The following is an 18,316-nucleotide window of genomic DNA, read 5'->3' as shown; positions in this document are numbered from 1 at the left end:
GTATCTTCTCTGTGATGCCCTCTCCAAATTCTTGCCATTCATTCAAGAAGTATATATTGAATACCTACTGTGCGTCAGTCCTTAGAGGCCGGGACTTTAGCCGTGAGCAAAACTTTATATAACGGGATAAAGATCTCTACCCTCGTGGAGCTTACATTGCTATGCAGTTCATTCAAATGGTTCAGTTTAACAAACGAGTGTTGTCTGCCTACAACGTGTTCAGCACTATGCTAAGCACTGGGGGTACAAAACTGAGCAAGGCTTAACCCCTAGCCTCACGGCTATAGTCTGGAGAGAGAAGACCTCCAAATAGATCACTTCCATGCATTGTGGCAAGGAGCCTAGTAGAGTGAAGCCCAGGCTTTTGTGAAAGCCCCGAACAGGGCCTCCCAGCTCAGGCATAGGTGGTGGGGGGAGCGAAGGAGATCAGAAAAAGTTTTGCTGGAGAAAGTGATAGAGTGGAGTCTTGAGGGAAGACTGAGTCTTAACAGGGTGAAGGGGGAACTGACAGGCTGAGCAAGGCATGGTATGTGGAGATCTATAGGTAACTTTGGGCTGCCGGAGTTTGAAATGTAAGACATGGGTGGGGTGCCTGGGTGGCTGAGTCGGTTGAGCGTCCGACTTCGGCTCAGGTCATGATCTCGCGGTCTGTGGGTTCGAGCCCCGCGTCGGGCTGTATGCTGACAGCTCAGAGCCGGGAGCCTGCTTCGGATTCTGTGTCTCCCTCTCTCTCTGACCCTCCCCTGCTCATGCTCTGTCTCTCTCTCTCTCTCTCTCTCTGTCAAAAATAAATAAACATTAAAAAAAAAAAAAGAAATTTAAGACATGGGATGGCAAGTGGCAAGAACAAGTCCTAAAGAAGTAGGGTAGGGCCCAGTCCTGGAGGGCTTCGTGTGCCAACCCTAAGGAGTTGGAATTTTTATATCCAGTCGTCGTTTTCAAATGTGGGTGTGCATCCCATTCATTTGTGAAAATTATTTAAAACCAATATATCTGATGCCCATGGCCCATCGCACAGCCCTGAATCAGAATCCTTGCTGATGTTTATTTTTAACAGCTTAAAAGGCTTCTCCTACACTCCAGAGTTTGAGTGCTTCTGCTATGGGAAACAATGTAAGGTTTTAAGTAGAGGCATGGTAATCAAAATTGTGCTTTGGAAATCTCACCGTCACTCTGACAGAGTGGAAGATAGATTTGAGAGGGAGAGAGAGAGAAAGAGAGAGATTGGAGGTAGAGACAAGCCGAGAGAGTTTTCTAGATGAGAGACGAAGAGGATGTGGCTGGAGGCCCAGTCGCTGTGCAGTTGGGCAGACGGATGGAGGGGGTGATTCCAAAGGTCATAAGTAGTTGGAACTGGCAGGTCTTGGTGATGTGGACCCACAAGATGTGGATGCAAATGAAGAAGGATTTAACGTGTTGTCTATGTAAGTAGAGATAGGAGTGTGTAGACATCACCTGAGATCAGTCCCTACAAGAGCCCTTGTCTGTCCTTCCCATTGGCCAGCAAGGGCCAGGCCCGGGGAGAGTGCTTCATGAATACTGAATCAAACATGGCTGAAGGGAGTCACGACCCTCAAGACTCTCTTCTCCAAACAAGCTTTCTCTTCATTCCTTCGTGCAACGCACGGTCTTAATTCCAACTTGAGGAAAAGCTTTTGTCTGCATGGTTTACTCAGTGCTGCACATTCTTAAATTAATGTGTATTGGAATTTAGCGCCCACCGTGGCTGTGGGAAGACCCTTTAAAGGTTGGTTATATTGAGTAGAATGTGCTAGGACTGCAATTAGGGAAAAGACAAGGGGAAAAATGGGCTTCTCTGCTTGTCTTGGAGTGCCTCATCAAGATTCTGTGGTGAGATTGCCTTTTTCTTATGTATCCCCTGACCTAACGGTAAAAGGTTATGAAGCTTAGAAAGAAACCGGGACATTTCTCGTATTGCTTTAGTACTTTCTCTGACCTGAGGCAAAAGTAGACAGAGACACCGAAGCGATCGTTCTCTCCCTTTTTGGCCCGTCTCTGTTTTTCTACCTTCAAATTGTGCTACACACAATTGAGTTGTAGAAAAAAAAAATTAATTTCTCCAGATCCTTTTAAGTTATTTTTTCAATTGTGTGGTTCAGTGACCTTCAGAAGAGAAATTTCCCCACCTCTCTTTATACTTAATTATGTTTGCTTACATATAATGAAGGAAGGTAGGAAGGCAGGCAGGCTAGTCCAGAGGTTCTTTTTTTAAAAAATTTCTTTTAATGTTTATTTATTTTTGAGAAAGAGAGAGAGCACGAGCAGGGGAGGGGCAGAGAGAGCGGGAGACACAGAATCCGAAGCAGGCTCCGGGCTCTGAGCTGTCAGTACAGAGACCGACGCGGGGCTCGAACTCATGAACTGTGAGATCATGACCCGAGCCGAAGTCAGATGCTTCACGGACGGAGCTACCCAGGCGCCCCGCTAGTCCACAGATTCTGAAACCCTGGTTGCATGTTAGAATCACCTGGGGAGGTTTTAAAAATCTTGATACTGAGATTGCATCCCAGATCAATTAAATCAGAATCTCTGGGGGTTGTGACCCAGGCATTAGTAGTTGTTAAATCTCCCTAGATGATTCCAGGGTACAGGCAATCTTGAGTCCTACTACGCTAGTCAAATAAGCCCCACGTGACCATATTTTTCAATATGAACCTATTTTTCAAATCAGAACATGAACGGCAGCTGTAATTTCTTGTAATTTCTACTCTGACGGGCACGCTCATGTATCTTACCTTTTTCTCTCAGGTCAAGCCTGTTATTTGGGTGGGAATATAACTCCTTTTCACTCAGGAGGAGCAGGAGAGATGGGTAGCTTGTTCTGTATCATATAGCTAAGTGCCTGCCCGACTCCGAGGTCAGCTGACTGAGCTCAGTCGACTATCAGAACAGTGTGAGGGTTGCTGGGTATTTGTGTCTCGGGTAGGAGACAATTTGGGTATTGTAAGTAGAGCATCAAAAAGTTGAAAATTCATAGACGTTTCCGTAGGTTATGGGGATAATATGCAGTAAATTGAAGCCAGGAATGTCTTAGATTCGGAGGCACGTGTTAGCTACGCATCGTTGTCTCCCGAACCCCTGAAGTTGCTGGATTCGGAAGAGGAAGCTTTGAAGGGACGGAGGGAAGTGGCATGACAGTATATTGGATGGGAAGTTATTCTGAGCTTGGAGAATGGCAAAGAAAAAGGGACCAAGTCCTGCCTAATGCTTTCTGTGGTTAAGATGTTTTCCTAGACGATTGAATTGCCTTGGGGTGCCCCATTAGATTATAGGATCTGGGAAAGAGAACTGTTGGAGTTCTCTTTGATTGAGTCATTGAACCTTAATGTCTGAGAATTGCTTTTATAACCCGAACATCAATGAAATCCTATGGTGAAGAAAAATTTGCCCAGGATTGTATCACCGTAAATATAAAGGTATTTTCTTTTGTCCACGCTCTGCTCTATCTGGTCCTTGGGTTTAAGTGTATATACCGCGTCCACACTGGTGAGTTAAGGTCCGGCTTAACCTAACGCCATATGACAGAGATTGCCCCATGCTGCTTTAAATTTGTCATTTCTTGAAACGTTTCATTTTGAGAGAGAGAGCAAGCAGGGATGGGGCAGAAAGAGAGGGAGAGAGAGAATCGCCAGCAGGCTCCGTGTTGTTATCACAAAGCCCAAGGCGGGACTTGATCTCACAAACCGGGAGATTATGACCTGAGCGACCATCAAGAGTGGGACGCTTAACCAACTGAGCCACCCAGGCACTTTTGACGACTGTCTTATTTCATTGAGCACTTAGTCCAGCATTGAGCTAAGTCACCTATTTGGGGGCATTTGGTTTGTTTTTCATTTTTCAATATCATAAATCATAGTATTATGAACACCATTTTTGGATGTAATTTTTTTTCCTTCTATGGGGTCATTTCTTTTAGATAAATCCCCAGAAATGGGATATTTCTCAAGTCTAATAAGACAAAACTTTGATTTATAAAACTAATATGGGGCGCCTGGATGGCTCAGTTGATTGGGCGTCTGACTTCGGCTCAGGTCGTGATCACACACTCTGTGAGTTTGAGCCCCATGTCGGGCTCTGTGCTGACGGCTCGGAGCCTGGAGCCTGCTTCGGATTCTGAGTCTCCCTCCCTCTCTTCCCCTAACCCACTCGCATTCTGTCTCTGTCTCTCTCAAAAATAAAGAAATGTTAAAAAAAAAAAAACCCTAATATATGTCCAGGGTATGCAAGTAAATAATAGATTATTGCCACTTTTGTTACATAGAATGATAACGGTTATTTACATTTTCTAAATCGAAGCAAGTTCTACCAAGTTTATTATATTAGGAACAAGCCTTGGACCTCTTTGTATCCTTTTTGAAATAGAGAACTTAAGCTACTCCAGCCCTTCTGCTCATCCTCTTTGCTCGGCAAGAGAGCCTGGTGATTTTTTTATTTGATAAGGTACAAGTCTTGAGACTTAGAGAATCAGTGGCCCACCTCAAAACTGACATGCTTTGATTTGCTATAGTGTCTGGTTAACAAGGATCTTTTTTCATTTTCTTTCAGGGACAGTTGGGTTTTTTTCCTGCTTTTGGTTTATTATTAAAATCTACAGTGTGGTGAAAGTGGATTAAAGAACGTACCCAGGGGCTTCCGGGCACATCACCGTGGCTTTGGAATATATACATCTGTATCTAAATGAACATCTATAAATAGATATCACTTAAAAATCTCATTGTCTGGCTTCCGTTTGTATGACACAAAATACCGAGTGTGTGGAAAAAACAGGCTGGGAAACAGGTTTATTCAAAGTCAGACCGTTCTGAAAAGATAGCATAAAAAAAAAGGTTTAATTGAAAGCAATTAGAGCAAGGGAGGCACATTTCCTTACAAAATGAAAGGTGAGCACACTGGCTTTTCAGATGAAATGTTTTTTTTTTCTTTTTCCTTTTTCTTCCTCATTTTGTATACGGCATCAGAACTATTGTCAAATAAATGTTAAATAAAACGTGAATTTTTCTAACGTCAGTGAATTGGACAAACTGTATTCCATTCTTGTAGTTGATCATTTTGTCTATCTATCTATCTATCTATCTATCTATCTATCTATCTCTATGCCCATTGTGGGGTTTGAACTCAGGACCAAGAGTCACGTGCTCTACTGACTAAGCCAGCCAGGTGTCCCTGGATGACCATTTTAAAAATGCACATTGGTTTAGCATATAAAGTTTATGAAATACCAGATACCGCTGTCATATTCCTCAATTAAATCTGCACATTTCTGGTTATTGGTTGTCTTTTTCTGTTTGCTGTCCTTTGGAGGTTGAGAATGTTCAAGTTGGACTTAGCTGTGTGTAGATTAAAAATCTTGGGACTCAATTTTCTTGGATTTATTTGCTTTGACTAAACAATAGTCAGGTGTCATAACTCCCCAAATGTCAGGAATTTGTGTGGCAAATATTCTCCCAGCTTGTCGTTTTGGGGAAGCAGTCATGAAAATCCTACATTTCCTGTGATAAATTTTATTGATAATTATTGGCCTTGTTGGGGGAAACGTTTGAAAACAACGTACACATATGCTTCAATTCATGAACATTCTCAAAGCCGTCCTTAAGCTGAGGAGTACTTGTTTGTGTGTGTGCGCGGGGGCGGGGGGGGGTGGGGGAGGAATCAAAGAAGTCGGGTTACCCTTGAAGGGGAGATTGAAATTCAGAAGGACAGGGTCAGAGAGTTGCATTCTGAAGGAGAGTTGGGGGGACGTGGAACTCGACTGGTTTCCTCACGGAGGGAGGTAATTCCCGAACCACTAGGATGCCTTTGTCTACATTGAAGGATCAGGGCTCTGATTGGTGGCAAATAGGCCTGGGACCTGGAGCTGGCCGGTGAGAGAGGAGGGAGTGGCTACGCAAGGTCAAAGGTGTCTCTTAACAGTGGAATTTTCAGATCCTCTCGACTTTCTTCCATTCAGTCTCAGGATCATAGGCTGAGCCCTGTGAGGAGTAAGTGCAGTTATGAGATTCATTGGAACCAATTCCATTCTCCTCTAAATACTTTGAACTAAGCAGTTGTTATAGTGAGCTTCGGGGGACTCTTCTCCCGCCGGGTTGGCTGCCTGATAGTTTTATTTAAGCTCACAAGCCCTCCTACTTGCATTAATGGTAGTAGTTTGCTCGAAAGGCAAATTTATTAAAAGAATGAGATCCTGCCATTTGTTACGCATGGATGGAGCTAGAAGGTATTATGCTAAGTGAAATAAGTCAGACAGGGGAAGACAAATACCATAGGCTTTCACTCATACGTGGAATCTAAAAAAACAAAACAAAACAAATGAACAAATAAAACAGAAACAGGCTCACGGATGCGGAGAACAAACTGGTGGTCGCCAGAGGGTAGGGGTGTGGGGGGATGGGCAAAATAGGCAAAGGGGATTAAGAGGTACGCACTTCCAGTTGTAAAATAAGTCACGGAGATGAAAAGTGCAGCAAAGAGAATACCATCAATAATATCGTAATAATGTCGTGTGGTGACCGACGGTGACTATACCCACCGTGGTGAGCGGTGAGTAACGTATAGAATCGTCGAGTCACTACGTCGTACACCTGAAACTAATATAACATTCTAAGTCAACTATGCTTCAATAATAAGGGCTAAAAAGACAAAGAAAGGCAAATTTATTTTTGCAGCAGGAAAAAGTCGCCGCCTAGACAAGGCATTCACAGGCTAAGGTGAAGGTAGCCACATGCGGTTCTCATGGCAGCCATCTCTGAACATCTTGAAATACAATGTGTCAGTCAGTATTTAGCTTGATTTTGGAGTGAAAACTGGAGAAGGGCTCTTCATTTGATTGAAACGGAGATGAATAGTTCCCTGAGCCTCTGCGTGTGGGCCCTGAATGCCACTCGGGAAGCACGAGGCATGCGATTCCTTGAGCTACTGCTGATGAAATGACAGAAGAAGAGCTACGAGTAGGTCAAGCACGTCAGCTCCAGACGAACTCACGGGCTCTTAAGTTTCAGACATATTTGACTATTTCATCCGTGTCCCGTGTGTACATATTTCATGGTCGGCGTTCGAGGTGTCACCGTTTTCTCACCCTGGGGCTCCAGGGAATATGCACTTGCCCTCTTGTCCCCCAGACCTTGGTGAGCTGCGGTGGCTGTGACCGGATTGGGCCCAAGGAGGTGTTCTAGTCCTGACTGGCGGGGCACCGGGGGGGGGGGGGGGGTCAGGAGCCCAGTGGGGGGTGACCCGGGTGCTGGGCAGTACTGTTTCCTGAAAATGAAGGCTATTCCCTGCCCCGCCCCCCCCAACCTCATTGCCTTGGGAATAAAGACAGGCACTGGTAGCCCCACAGGCCACCGGCTCTTTCTCCACTCTGCCCACCCCACCCTCACTTTGACATCCTTTTCATTCATAGAGGGCTAGGCACCCACCCCTCTTCCGGCAAGCCCATCGGGACGGCTCCCCCGTCCCATTGCATACTTCTTATATCGGGATAGCACAATAGGAAATCTCAGAGCCCCCGTCTTTCATTCTGTGTAATACAGTTAGTTCATCCCGCGTCTTCCCTTGCAGCGAAAGAGGAGGCACGAACAGCTGGTTGTGTCTCCCTCGCTGTCTTCCCACATAATGACCAGATACGCACGTTAAAATTAGACTTTATTTAGCATATTTAAGAAGAATACCAAGGACAGATTAACAGCACCTATTTAAAAAACACAAACATTACTCAATAATAATTAGTTAAGCCACAAACATCAAACTCTCTGCCTTCCCCAAGCAGGAGTCCATTATTCCTGTCCAGCAAAAAAAAAAAAAAAAAAAAAAAAAAAAAATGCATGGTAACCATTTTAGAAACGATCCAATTTAAGCCAACCAATATATGAAACCTTGTCCTTGGGCAGAGTCTCTGAGACACTGGTCCGTGTAACAGTATTGATTTATGAATTTGACTGGGGTGTGATGGGGTTTCTCTTCTTGCCGGGTGAGGAGGACAAAGCCCCACCCCTTTTGTGCACCTGAAGGTAAGTTGTGCCAATGGGAACCTGGCCCCAGGATTGTAGTTTGGCAATCCTTTGAAAAGGCACTTTTAAATGACAAATTTTGGGGGGAAAAGGAAAAGGAACATTTTAAATTCAAGATTTAAAATACTAAGGAGAACTGTTCGTTGACTAAATGAAGATTTCTATTGTTTTCAGTCTCAAAGTAGCACATACAATTTGGTATTAAAGGCAGTTTGAGAAATTATTCAGTGAGGGTATCCATATATACACAGTTTTCTAGTTTTAATATTTTTGTTCTTAAAATATAATAAACTCATGGTTCTCTCTTTTTGTCTGACGCAAACGCTGTCGATACACGATTGTGATATTCTCAAACACCTTAGCTGTGACCCCTGGAGGAGTCCCACTACTTTATTTACCCACCCGTGCTCTGTCTTCTGTCTCAGGTGACCGACCAAAGAAAAAACCCAGAGCAGCCTTTTTCTGGTTTGGGCGCTGCTCTAGGGGGCGGGGAGGGGTACGATACAGACCTGCTAAATGCAAATCCTGTCGGTTCACGGTATTTTTTTTTTTTTTTTTAATCCTGCTAACAGGACTCCAACAGCCTATCCGGGGGTCTTTGCTCTTTGAGGGGGAAAGGATTGTCTTCTCGGATTCTGCATTCTATACGTTCAACTCGTGGACGACAGGCATACCAGTGCCAAGAGTGTCGTGGAGAACTGCCAGCGGGGACTTCAGCCGAGATGATTAATTCGCATTAGTGACCAATTGTACCAGAATGAGTTCTCACCTGTCAGAGACTCTACCAGGGGCTTGAGGAATTAAAGGCACCGTTACCTGCTACCCCACCTTGGAGCCATGTTATACAGCCTGTAGTATACACTTTAAAAATGAAATTTTACAAACGAATGTACTACGTTCTACTTCAGAAACGGACCAAGGTGTGGGTCACACAGAGAATTCCGCATGCACTTGATTAACGTTACATGTACATCTACCCATTTTCGAGGGTGACACTATCTACGAACACAGAAGATCTAATATCTAGCACCTTATCTCCAAGAACACTGGTATTATATATACAGTTACAGCTTACAATTCGGAGAACTACTACAGAGAGAAATACACCACCGAAACGGACAAAAATATCAAATTTTTAACATCAGAGTTGTAACACGGATGCAGCGGGGGTGGGGGGTGGGGTGGTGGAATCCGCTCAACTTTAAAGCACCGAACCGAAACCAGTCTCGTTTTTGGAATAAGGGAGATCCGGTAATGAACCCTCAGGCACGGCGAGCCTCTGGCGAGTGTGGAAATGATGCGGTCTCCTCTTGGTGTGTGTGTGCTTTGGGATCGAAGAGCTTTGGGAGGTGACGGTGGGAACGTCTGACTCCCGTTGGCAACCTTTGTTTACCTCGAGGGTGCCTACTCTACTTACCAAAGAGCGGTGAACTTGCCGGTGACGCGGCAATCAGTGGTCAAGTTCTGCAGATTGTGGCTTTCCTACTTCTGCCTCCAGCCAGTCTTGCTGCTTTTAGCAGAAGACTGCTGCCAGCAGGCAGGGCACGGGCCGTAGAAGAAGAGAGCGTTTGGAAGTAACTGGAAAGAATTTATGACAAGGGCTTCCATTCTTTCTACGTTTTCGGCGGCGGCCTGTCTCCTTATGCCTAAGCTGGGAGGGGCTTCGAGGGGGGTCAAGAGCACCTGTCCGGCCCGCAGAAAACGAGAGGGACAGAGATAAGGAGGGACAGGGTTAAAAGCCATGACTGACCAGCTTTTCTCTCCTTATCTTGGTAACTGGCTGGCAGCCAACTGTTCCTTTAATCTTTCGTCTGCTCTAGGAGGAAAAGACGGTTTGCTTTAGAGAAGCCTCTCCTGACGGCATGGGTTTTGTCTTAAAGAGCAATACAGCAAAAAAACATGACGAGGGGAAAACACTTCTTTTGATTTTTTTTGTCCTCAAAATGTGGGCGAAGCCTTCCTCCCAACCACCTCGGAGGCTTCGATTTGGGGGCTCTCCAACTACCAGGTGATACAGGATTCTTCTCTTCCAAATGGTGTATCTCAGACATTTTTAAGAGCATCTTGGCAAAGTCTAAGAAAGAACGCCTAGTTTAATCTCATACGTTATTCCTTAAGGTGGTACGAAAACAAAACCTTCTGAAGTAACTTCAGCTCGATTGGCTAATTACGTATCAAGTAAGGCAACGCTAGGCACCTTGTAATTTTATCGGTAAGGGATTTTTTTAGTGTTCTGTGGGGTTTTTTTTCTGAAATAAGTGGACGGTGGTCCACAGGATTGAATGTGCCCCCGAAGATGGGTGGTAGTGGGTGCTTTTCTGGGTAAGAAACAAGGTGCCTACCTCCTAAATGATAAAATGGCCCTCTTCCTTACGTCGGATTTGAAGTTGATATCCCGTCATCTCTAAATTGTATTGGACGGAAACATGCCTTTAACTGCTGGCCACTCCTATCCTTCACTTCTCTCCTTCCCTGCTTCCTCGGGCCCCCGGGGTCCCTTGGAGAATGTGCCAGCTCTGGGTGCCTGAGGAGGAGGGGACTCATGGGAGAGGGTGAGCCCACCGAGTGCCCGGCAAGGGGGAGGGGGAGTGAGGCAGGTGGAGGCAGGGGTGTGATGGGCAAGAGGGAGGCAGGGAGCTGGCAGTGCAGAGGACTTCCCAGCAGGTGCCGTCGGCGGTGCCTTCGAGAAGATGGACCCTTGCATCATAGGAGCCCTGGGCTTGTTCCTTATTACCGCCTTCCCAAGCTTGTTGAAATTGGTACGTTAGCGAGAGCACCTGCGGCTCCTCGGCAAAACTAGATGCTTTATTATTTTTAAATAAGGAAATCATTAAGTTGGAAATCACATCATTTCAAAGTCTGGTTCGTCTGGCCCCTGTACTTTAATGGGATTTTTACTGCACATATGAAGTGGCCTTGGCAAAAGAATACATCCTTTAGAAACATTTAGGGAGAGCTATTGCACATGAGGATGTGTGAGGCTGATGATGACTTTTTTGTGTGTGTTTCCAGAGTTTTAAATGACAAAAGAGTATGTGCGGTAAAACCTCATTAAGTTGATAGTGTTTTATTCGAAATGGCACAAAATTGGAAGCAGTTGCTATCTCGAGCTAACTAGAGGCCCCACTGTTCATTAAGCAGAAAATGTCAGCAAAGCAGAGTGCTCTCGATTCGAAGGTCCTCTTTTCCAGTCTATTTTCAAAAGGTTTTCACCTTTGAAAAATCCAATTTGCCATAAGAACAGACAGTGACTAAAACAGGGAGGAGAGGAGCTCTGAGAAGGAAGTTGGCGAGTGCTGGCGCCCTGGAGAATGTTGTGTGTGCTGTTAAATGAACTTACCACACTCGTACAGGTTCTGGTTCCATTCTGATTTGGGATTTTGGCAAACAATTTTCTCTGATACACTTGGGAGGGGTTGAGCTTTAAAAATAAAACGAGAAGTTCAGTTTCAACATCATATTTGAGGACACGTACGTTTGAAAGCCTGTCTCCTACCCAGGTAAGCATGTCTACCCACAGGACAGGCCGGAGCTGCTTGGAACTCTTGACCGTGACAGACCTCCGAGGCAATACCCCTCCCCCCATAAGAGGATCGCCCACACAGGCTATTTCCGCACCCAGATATCCTCTGAGGACGGGGCAGTGTGAGAATGTGGCAATGAACGGGCGTCATAAATTGACGACCCTGAATTCGCTTCATACGTTTTGGTAGAAAAATGAACGATAGCGCGAGGGTAAACAGCAGCCCGCGTGTCTTGTCTCAATTGCCACACACTCCAGGTTAATGGGGTCGGAATTAGTAAGTTTATCGTGGTCGTGCTGAGCTGACAGGCCAGCTTAATACTGTTTGCATCAATCCCGGCTACTTTCCTAAATCCTGAACGTGGCAAGCCCAAATCTCCAGGCAGACTTATTCACAGCTCAAATAATGCTGCTGTTTACCTCTCCCCCTTGAGAAGCTCGGGTTGGGATCTGTGAGGAGGAAGAGATAAAGAAAATATCAGTGAGCCGGGCATTTACATGGCTGAAGTTTGAGTTCTAATACAGACACGGTAACCGCACAAGAATGAGGCTAAACTCTGAACGTGGCCATCTTTATATGCAACCGTCCGACGAACATTTTTCAGCCAAATCCTCCCACCTGTGCCTCCACCCATATTAACATTGGGTTTCTGCATGAACAGTTGACTGGCCACCAGTCGGCTTTAGTTTGACCTTCAGGACGATCAAAAACACTCTCTTGACCGTTTTGGGGGCCCGTGTTATTTGGTCATGTCGACGTGGTCTGGGCCCCCAGGAACACACAGGGATCTCAGAGTGACCCAGAGTGATTTCAGGGTCGGAGATGTGAAAAGCCCTCCCTCTGCACTGACCCTGGGGATAATTTAGATATTGTAACGGTGTTCCCAAAGCAATACATTTCAATAGCAATGATCGGGACACGTCTGACCCGAATGCTTTGAAACTAGGGTTGCTTGAAATAGGTCGGATGCTTGCTAGGTATTGAGAAACCATCCTCTCTGCTATTTCTGACTCTCTTGTATTTCTCTTCCACATCTCCGGGGAGCTTAAGGGCTTTAAGGGAGAGCCACAGGTAGAAAAAACCCATGGGTGTGCCTGGAGGAAGAAAAATGTTTATTCTGCCTCGCTTGCTCCCCACGTGGAGGTCACGTTTCTGGTCTACGATCCCCTTGACACAAAAGAGATTTCTAATGGGCACGTCACTCTCGATCGGGAGTGTGAGTTTGAGAAACTTTTGGCCACTCCTAGTTACATTTCTTTTTTTTTTCTGGAAAAATCTGTTTGACCGAAAAGGCCTCCGGGACTGGCAGAGGAGATGTGGAAGATTCTGACGGGCATCCCAATTCGACCACAAGAGGGACATTACAAAGTAGTGGCGTGATTCCTGCGCCACCGTGGCTCAAATAGGAGACAGAACAAACACCGTTTTAGCGTCAACTGACAATTTTCCATGCGTATGGAATGACCTTGGTCCCAGCCCATGCACAAACCCAGGGTTTTACAGAAAAAGAAAACAGCCAACTGTTTAGCCTCGTGGATGTGTGTTATTTCTCTAACTGTTCCCTTGGACCGGCTTCCCATTTCGAACATGCCCTGATATCCTCTTCCACTTCTCTGGGTCCCTTGAGAGGATCTGGGAACCTTCTTCGTATCTTCAACACACGACGCCCTTTGTCTTAGGTTCCAAAACAGTCTTTGCACCGGACTGTGGGTCTCTTCAGTTTACAACACTGATCAGTCAGTCGGGTTCTGCTTCCTGGGCTCCAGGAACGATTTGGTCCACTGCTTTTCTTTCAGTTGAACCTAGGCTGTAGCTCTCACCCATAATCTCTTGACCCGAGGGCCTAGAAGTCCCCAGGTTCACAGGAGTCATCTTCCTCTTCCTTTTCCCTCAGAGCAAAAGCTGGGACGTTGTAGCTCTGGGGAGACAGATCGAGGACCCAAGTGGATAGCCCTTGTTGCCTTAAGAAATTTAGAGCCTAATAATTTGGGGCGGGGGGTGGTCGGGGGGGGGGGCGCGAAATTTCAGTCAGAATCCTCAAGTCCGTGCTTTGAGGGGCACACTTTTAAGGGAAAGCTCCAGTTCCTACCTCTTCCGTATATTTATCTGTCTGTCTGTCTATCTCGTGGTGAGAAGGATGTGTGCGACACCTCGGCCTGAAATGGTACGGGTTGGCGTGAGTGGGGCTGTGGGGGGTCCGCGTGAAACAAAGCCGCTCCCGTTTTCTGCACTGTGGACAGTTCAAGGTTTGCCTTCCGGCTAGCTTCAAGGCAAAGTGGCGGAGTCGTGCGAAGGGACGGTCTTGCCTTCGGTCCCTCCCTCTGTGCCGGCTTCTGTTCCCGGCAGGTCCGGGTGGCTGTCTTCTTTCGGGGGCTTTTCCTTGCAGAAGAACTTCTTCAGCATATCCTGGATTTCCTTCCTGATGGTCTTGTGCATGTAGCCGTAGATGTAGGGGTGCATGCAGCACTGCAGGAAGAAAAGCCAGATTATTATGGTGATCACCCACTGGGGCACCTTGGTTTGGACATCCACCCACACGGCCAGAACCGCCAGAAAGCAGTAGGGCCCCAGGGAGAGCACGTAGGAGAAGACGATGAGGAAGATCACTTTCGCAGCCTTGCACTGGTAGCACCTGGGCAGAGGGGGGTCGCCGGTGCTGTTTCGACGACTGGGCGGGAGGCTCTCGGGGATGTTCACTGCCTCCACGTCCTCCTCGCTGAAGTTGAGGTCATCCTCGCCGAACTCCACGTCATCTTCGCCCAGGTCGACGTTGCACTGGCTGACCTCCACGCGGCCCTTGTCCGCCTTCACGCTGCCGGCGGGTTGGGGGCCACCGTCCCGGACCTCCTCGCTGCCCGCGGCCGCCACCCTACCGGCACTGGCCTCCGCGCTCTCTTCCTCGGCCTGCACGCCGCCCTCCTCGGCCTTGGCCTCACCTCCGTCCTGGCGCCGGGACGCAGCCCTCCTCTCTCCCTCTTCGTCCTCGTTCTCCACACGATCCTTGGCCCGGACCTCCAAGCTGTGGCTCCTGACGTTGTACAGCAGGGCATGCTGCCGCCGGGCGGCACCGAACACCACGGAGTAGCAGGCGATCATGACGACCAGCGGCAGGATGATGAAGGACACCACGCTGACAATGGTGTAGCTGGGGCTGGCCCCCCAGATCATGGAGCAGAGGGCGTTGCGCTGGTCAAAGGCAGCCTGGCCCCAGCCGTAGAGAGGGGGGGTGCTCTGCAGGATGGCCACGATCCAGGTGCCGTAGAGGAGCATGTAGCCCCGGCGGGGGGTCATCTTAGCGGGGTAGGAGAGAGGGTGGATGATGGACAGGTAGCGGTCCACGGACACCACCACGATGGTGTTGACACTGGCGAAGGCGAACAGGTGAGTGAGGCTCACCAGCGCGGTGCAGAAGTGGCTGTTGAGGGGCCAGAAGAGAGGCACGGAGGTGGCCACCACCCAGGGGGCCACGAGCGAAATCTGCAGCAGGTCAGTGACCAGGAGGTTGAAGATGAAGCGGTTGGCGACCTGCAGCAGCTGCGGCTTGCGCTGCAACACGAGCGCCAGCACGATGTTGCCGACGAAAGAGGCGGCGAGGAACACGAGCAGCACGCTCGAGCGGATGATGCCGTGGGCCAGGCTGATGGGCATTTTGGACAGGGGCACGCACGTGTGGCTGCTGTTGCTTTCGCGCGTGCTGTTGGCGCAGGTGGACGTCATGGCGACAGAGGGCGGGCGGCGGAGGCGCGCCGGGACCGCACTCAGTGCCTGTGCCGGGGACCAAAGAAAACACGCGGGCTGGGTTAGTCACCCCGCCGAGCGGGGCCGCTTCGGGGACCCCCGCGCCGCGCCAGTCCGCGCGTGACCGCGGCTCGTCTGAACCTCCTCTGCCCCTCCGGGCCCCTCCGCCCCTCCCTCTCGGGGTCTCGGCGCCACCCCCCCCCCCCACCGGCCCCTCAGCGGGCGCGCGCGCGCTGCGCCTCTCTCCCACCGTCTCTCCGTCTCTCCAGCGATCTCTCCCGCCGGCGCATGCGCGCGCGCTGTCTCTGCCTGTTTACGTGTCGCTGTCTCTCTCACCCCAGTGTCCCGCACTAGCGCACTCGTCACGTGTCTCTCGGGGGGTGTGTGTGTGCCGCGTCTCACCGGTTTTCTCCGACTCTCTCGCCCGCCCGTGTCCCGCACGCTGTCTCTCCTTCCCGGTCTCTCGCTAGCACGTGCGCGCTGTCGGTCTCCGTCAGTCTGTCGTGCTCTCTCTTGCCTTTCTGTCTCTCCGTCACTCCCGTCTCTCCCTCCAAGTCTCGGTCAATGTCTCTGACTCAGTCTCCCTCCCCATCGCCCCCCCCCCATCCCCTTTCGGCAGCGCACTCTCTCTGTAGCTGTGTGTGCACGTCTCTCTGTAGCTGTGTGTGCACGTCTCTCTGTCTCTCACTGCCTTTCTCCCGGCCTTGTCCCCGTCTCTCCCTCCGTCTCTTTCTGCTGCGCTCCCGTCTCTCCCTGTGTCCCTGTCACTGTCTATGCCTCTCGCTAGTGCGTGCGCTCCTCCGTCTTTTCCCAGTGCGGTCTCGTCTCTCCCCGTCTCTCTCAGCCTATCTCCTCGACGATCTCTGTGAGTCCCCGGTGCACCTGTTCACCGTCCCTCGCTGCGTGCGTGTCCCTGTCGGTCTCCGCGTCTCCCCAAGCCTCCCGCTTCCGCGTCTCCGTCCATCTCTTCTCTATCTCTGTCTCCCCCGTGTCTCCCTGCGGTTTCTGTCTCTCCGCGCGCGAAGTTCCGTCTCTGTCGCCGTCCGCCTGTCTCTCGCCGTTGGCTCCAACGATCTACGGCTGTCTCTCCTAGTTGTCCCTGTCTCTCGTTGCTCCGGCTGTCTCGCCAGCGCGTGCGCTTGGAGAATCGGAATCTCTGTCTCTCCCTCTGTCCCCGGGACTCTCGCGGAACAGTTTCTTCGTATGTTTCAGCGCGTGTGCGTCTCTGTGGCTCTCCATTTGTCTCCGACGAGCCCTCACCTCGGTTTTTCTCTGTCCCCGATCTCTATCTCTCGCTTGACTATTTTGCCATGGAAACCAGCTGCCGCCCTGGCTACCGCGGGCTCAGGCGGATAAATCTCCTAGTTTCTCAGCGGCACCGCCGCGGCTGGATGCGGGGAGGATGCCTCCCGCGACCCCCTCCCTATTCGGCCCCCTCCCCGAATCCTCCGGTCCTCCCGCGGTCTCTCTCGGCGGCGGCGGCGGCGGGGGGCGGAGGGTGGGTGAGGAGGGGGAGCTCGAGGAAAGCAGGAGAGGAGGCAGGGGTGCCGGGCGACGGGAGAGTCTGAGAGAGGCAGAGCGGGAGACGCTGGGAGGCAGAGAAAGAGAGAGAATGAAAGGAAAAAACAAAACCAAAAAACAAACAAAAAAAAAACGAGACCCGGAGAGACAGAAAGAGGATGGGAGACAGAGACGGGATGAGAGCCCACCCAGGGACGCAGAGAAAATGACCGAGAGGAAGAGGGATGGAGACGACGAAATGAGAGAGGCAGCAAGCGAAGGAGAGGCACGGAGAGACAGGAAAATCGAGGAAGGGCAGGCTAAGAAAGGGAGGGTGGGGAGCAAGGGGGGAGCGGGAGGCCGCGTGCGAGAAGTGCGAGGCCAAAGGCGAGGGCCGCGGGGCGCACGGGGGGCGCGTGGCGGGGCTGCCGTCGGGGCCGCGGCGGACCGGGCGTCCGGGGCGCCGGAGCGCGGGGCCGGGGAGGGCGGCGGGGTGGGGGCCGCGGCGCCGGGGAGCCGAGCCGGGCCGGGTCGCTTACCTGTTGCTGGCGGAGGCGTCGCGCCGCGGGAGCTGCGTGCCGCTCCCTCGGGGACTCGCCGCGCGCTCGTCCGGGCTGCCTCCCGAGGCGCCGGCGGCGGGGAGCCCGCGGCGGGGCGGCGGGGCGGCGGGGCGCGGGACGCGGCGGGAGCGGGGGCGCCCGAGCCCGCACGTCGTCCGGCCGGCGCGCAGCGCTGCGAAGCTCTGAGCGGCGGCGGGGGCGCGCGGCGTCTTAAGGCGGCGCGGGGCCCTCACCTTGCGGCGCCCCCCTCCCCTCGGCCCCCGCCCGCGCCGGTGACGCACGAGGCCGCGGGCGCCCGGAGGCGCTGGGGCCCGCGGCGGGGGGAGGGGGGAGGGGGAGAGGGGAGGGAGAGGGGCGCGCGCGCGCGCGCACGCGCGGCCGCGGACCCCGCTCGGCTACTTCTCGCCCCGCGTCTCCACCCGGGCGGCCCCGAACTCGTCGAGACCTCACCGACTAGGGATTGTCGCCGGGACGGATTTTCGGGCAGACCTGTGCCTCCCTTGCCCCCGGATTGCGGGCCGGGCCCCGGCCACAGACCTGCACAGTTCTTCCAAAGAGGCGCAGAAACCTGGTCCCGGGGCCTCGGGCCTCGACCTTTGAAGACCCCCCCACCCCCACCCCGCTCCCTTCCCCTCCCCCCCTCCAAAGTAAGAATTGCCCCCGGGCCCGAGAGAGGAAGGGTGACTTTGATGTCACCAATTTTCCACAGTTTTCTCTGGCTCCCGGCAAGAGCTGAGCGGTAGTTCCTTTCGTGTGGGTTTGGGGAGCCTTTCGTGTGAGAGAAGCCGCTTCATGATCCACGGTATCATTTGATGGAAGTCTGTCTGTAATACAGTCAGCCACCCCCGCCCCCACCCTCCATGCCAGGTAGCGTGGCACTGTGGTAAGCTGTTCACGCAGAGAATGCCGCCGAATCCGCACCTCAGCCTCGTGAGAGTGGTACTGCTATTACCTTCGTTTTATAGACACA

The 18,316-nt window shown here is 50.9% G+C and overlaps 2 protein-coding genes across 2 annotated transcripts in view; one reads left to right on the top strand and one right to left on the bottom strand.

The window, feature by feature from the left end:
- The window catches only part of LOC145714371 (transmembrane 9 superfamily member 2-like), an 87,806-nt gene extending 83,074 nt beyond the window's left edge, over nt 1-4,732 (top strand). Inside the window, 1 exon segment of the mRNA XM_081793866.1 lies at nt 4,567-4,732. Coding sequence (XP_081649992.1) covers nt 4,567-4,634 — 68 coding nt within the window. The 3' untranslated portion in view covers nt 4,635-4,732.
- Nucleotides 4,733-13,602: 8,870 nt separating this feature from the next.
- GPR101 (G protein-coupled receptor 101) lies at nt 13,603-15,265 on the bottom strand. The gene has a single exon (XM_081792813.1). It carries the CDS (start codon nt 15,263-15,265, stop codon nt 13,814-13,816), a length of 1,452 nt encoding a protein of 483 aa, XP_081648939.1. The 3' UTR covers nt 13,603-13,813.
- Between the last annotated feature and the right edge of the window lie 3,051 nt (nt 15,266-18,316).

This window comes from Panthera onca, chromosome X, assembly GCF_046562875.1.
Source record: "Panthera onca isolate mPanOnc1 chromosome X, mPanOnc1 haplotype 2, whole genome shotgun sequence".
Taxonomy (NCBI): Eukaryota; Metazoa; Chordata; class Mammalia; order Carnivora; family Felidae; genus Panthera; species Panthera onca.
Note: the sequence above shows the minus strand (reverse complement) of the source record. Positions and strands in the feature narration are given on the sequence as shown.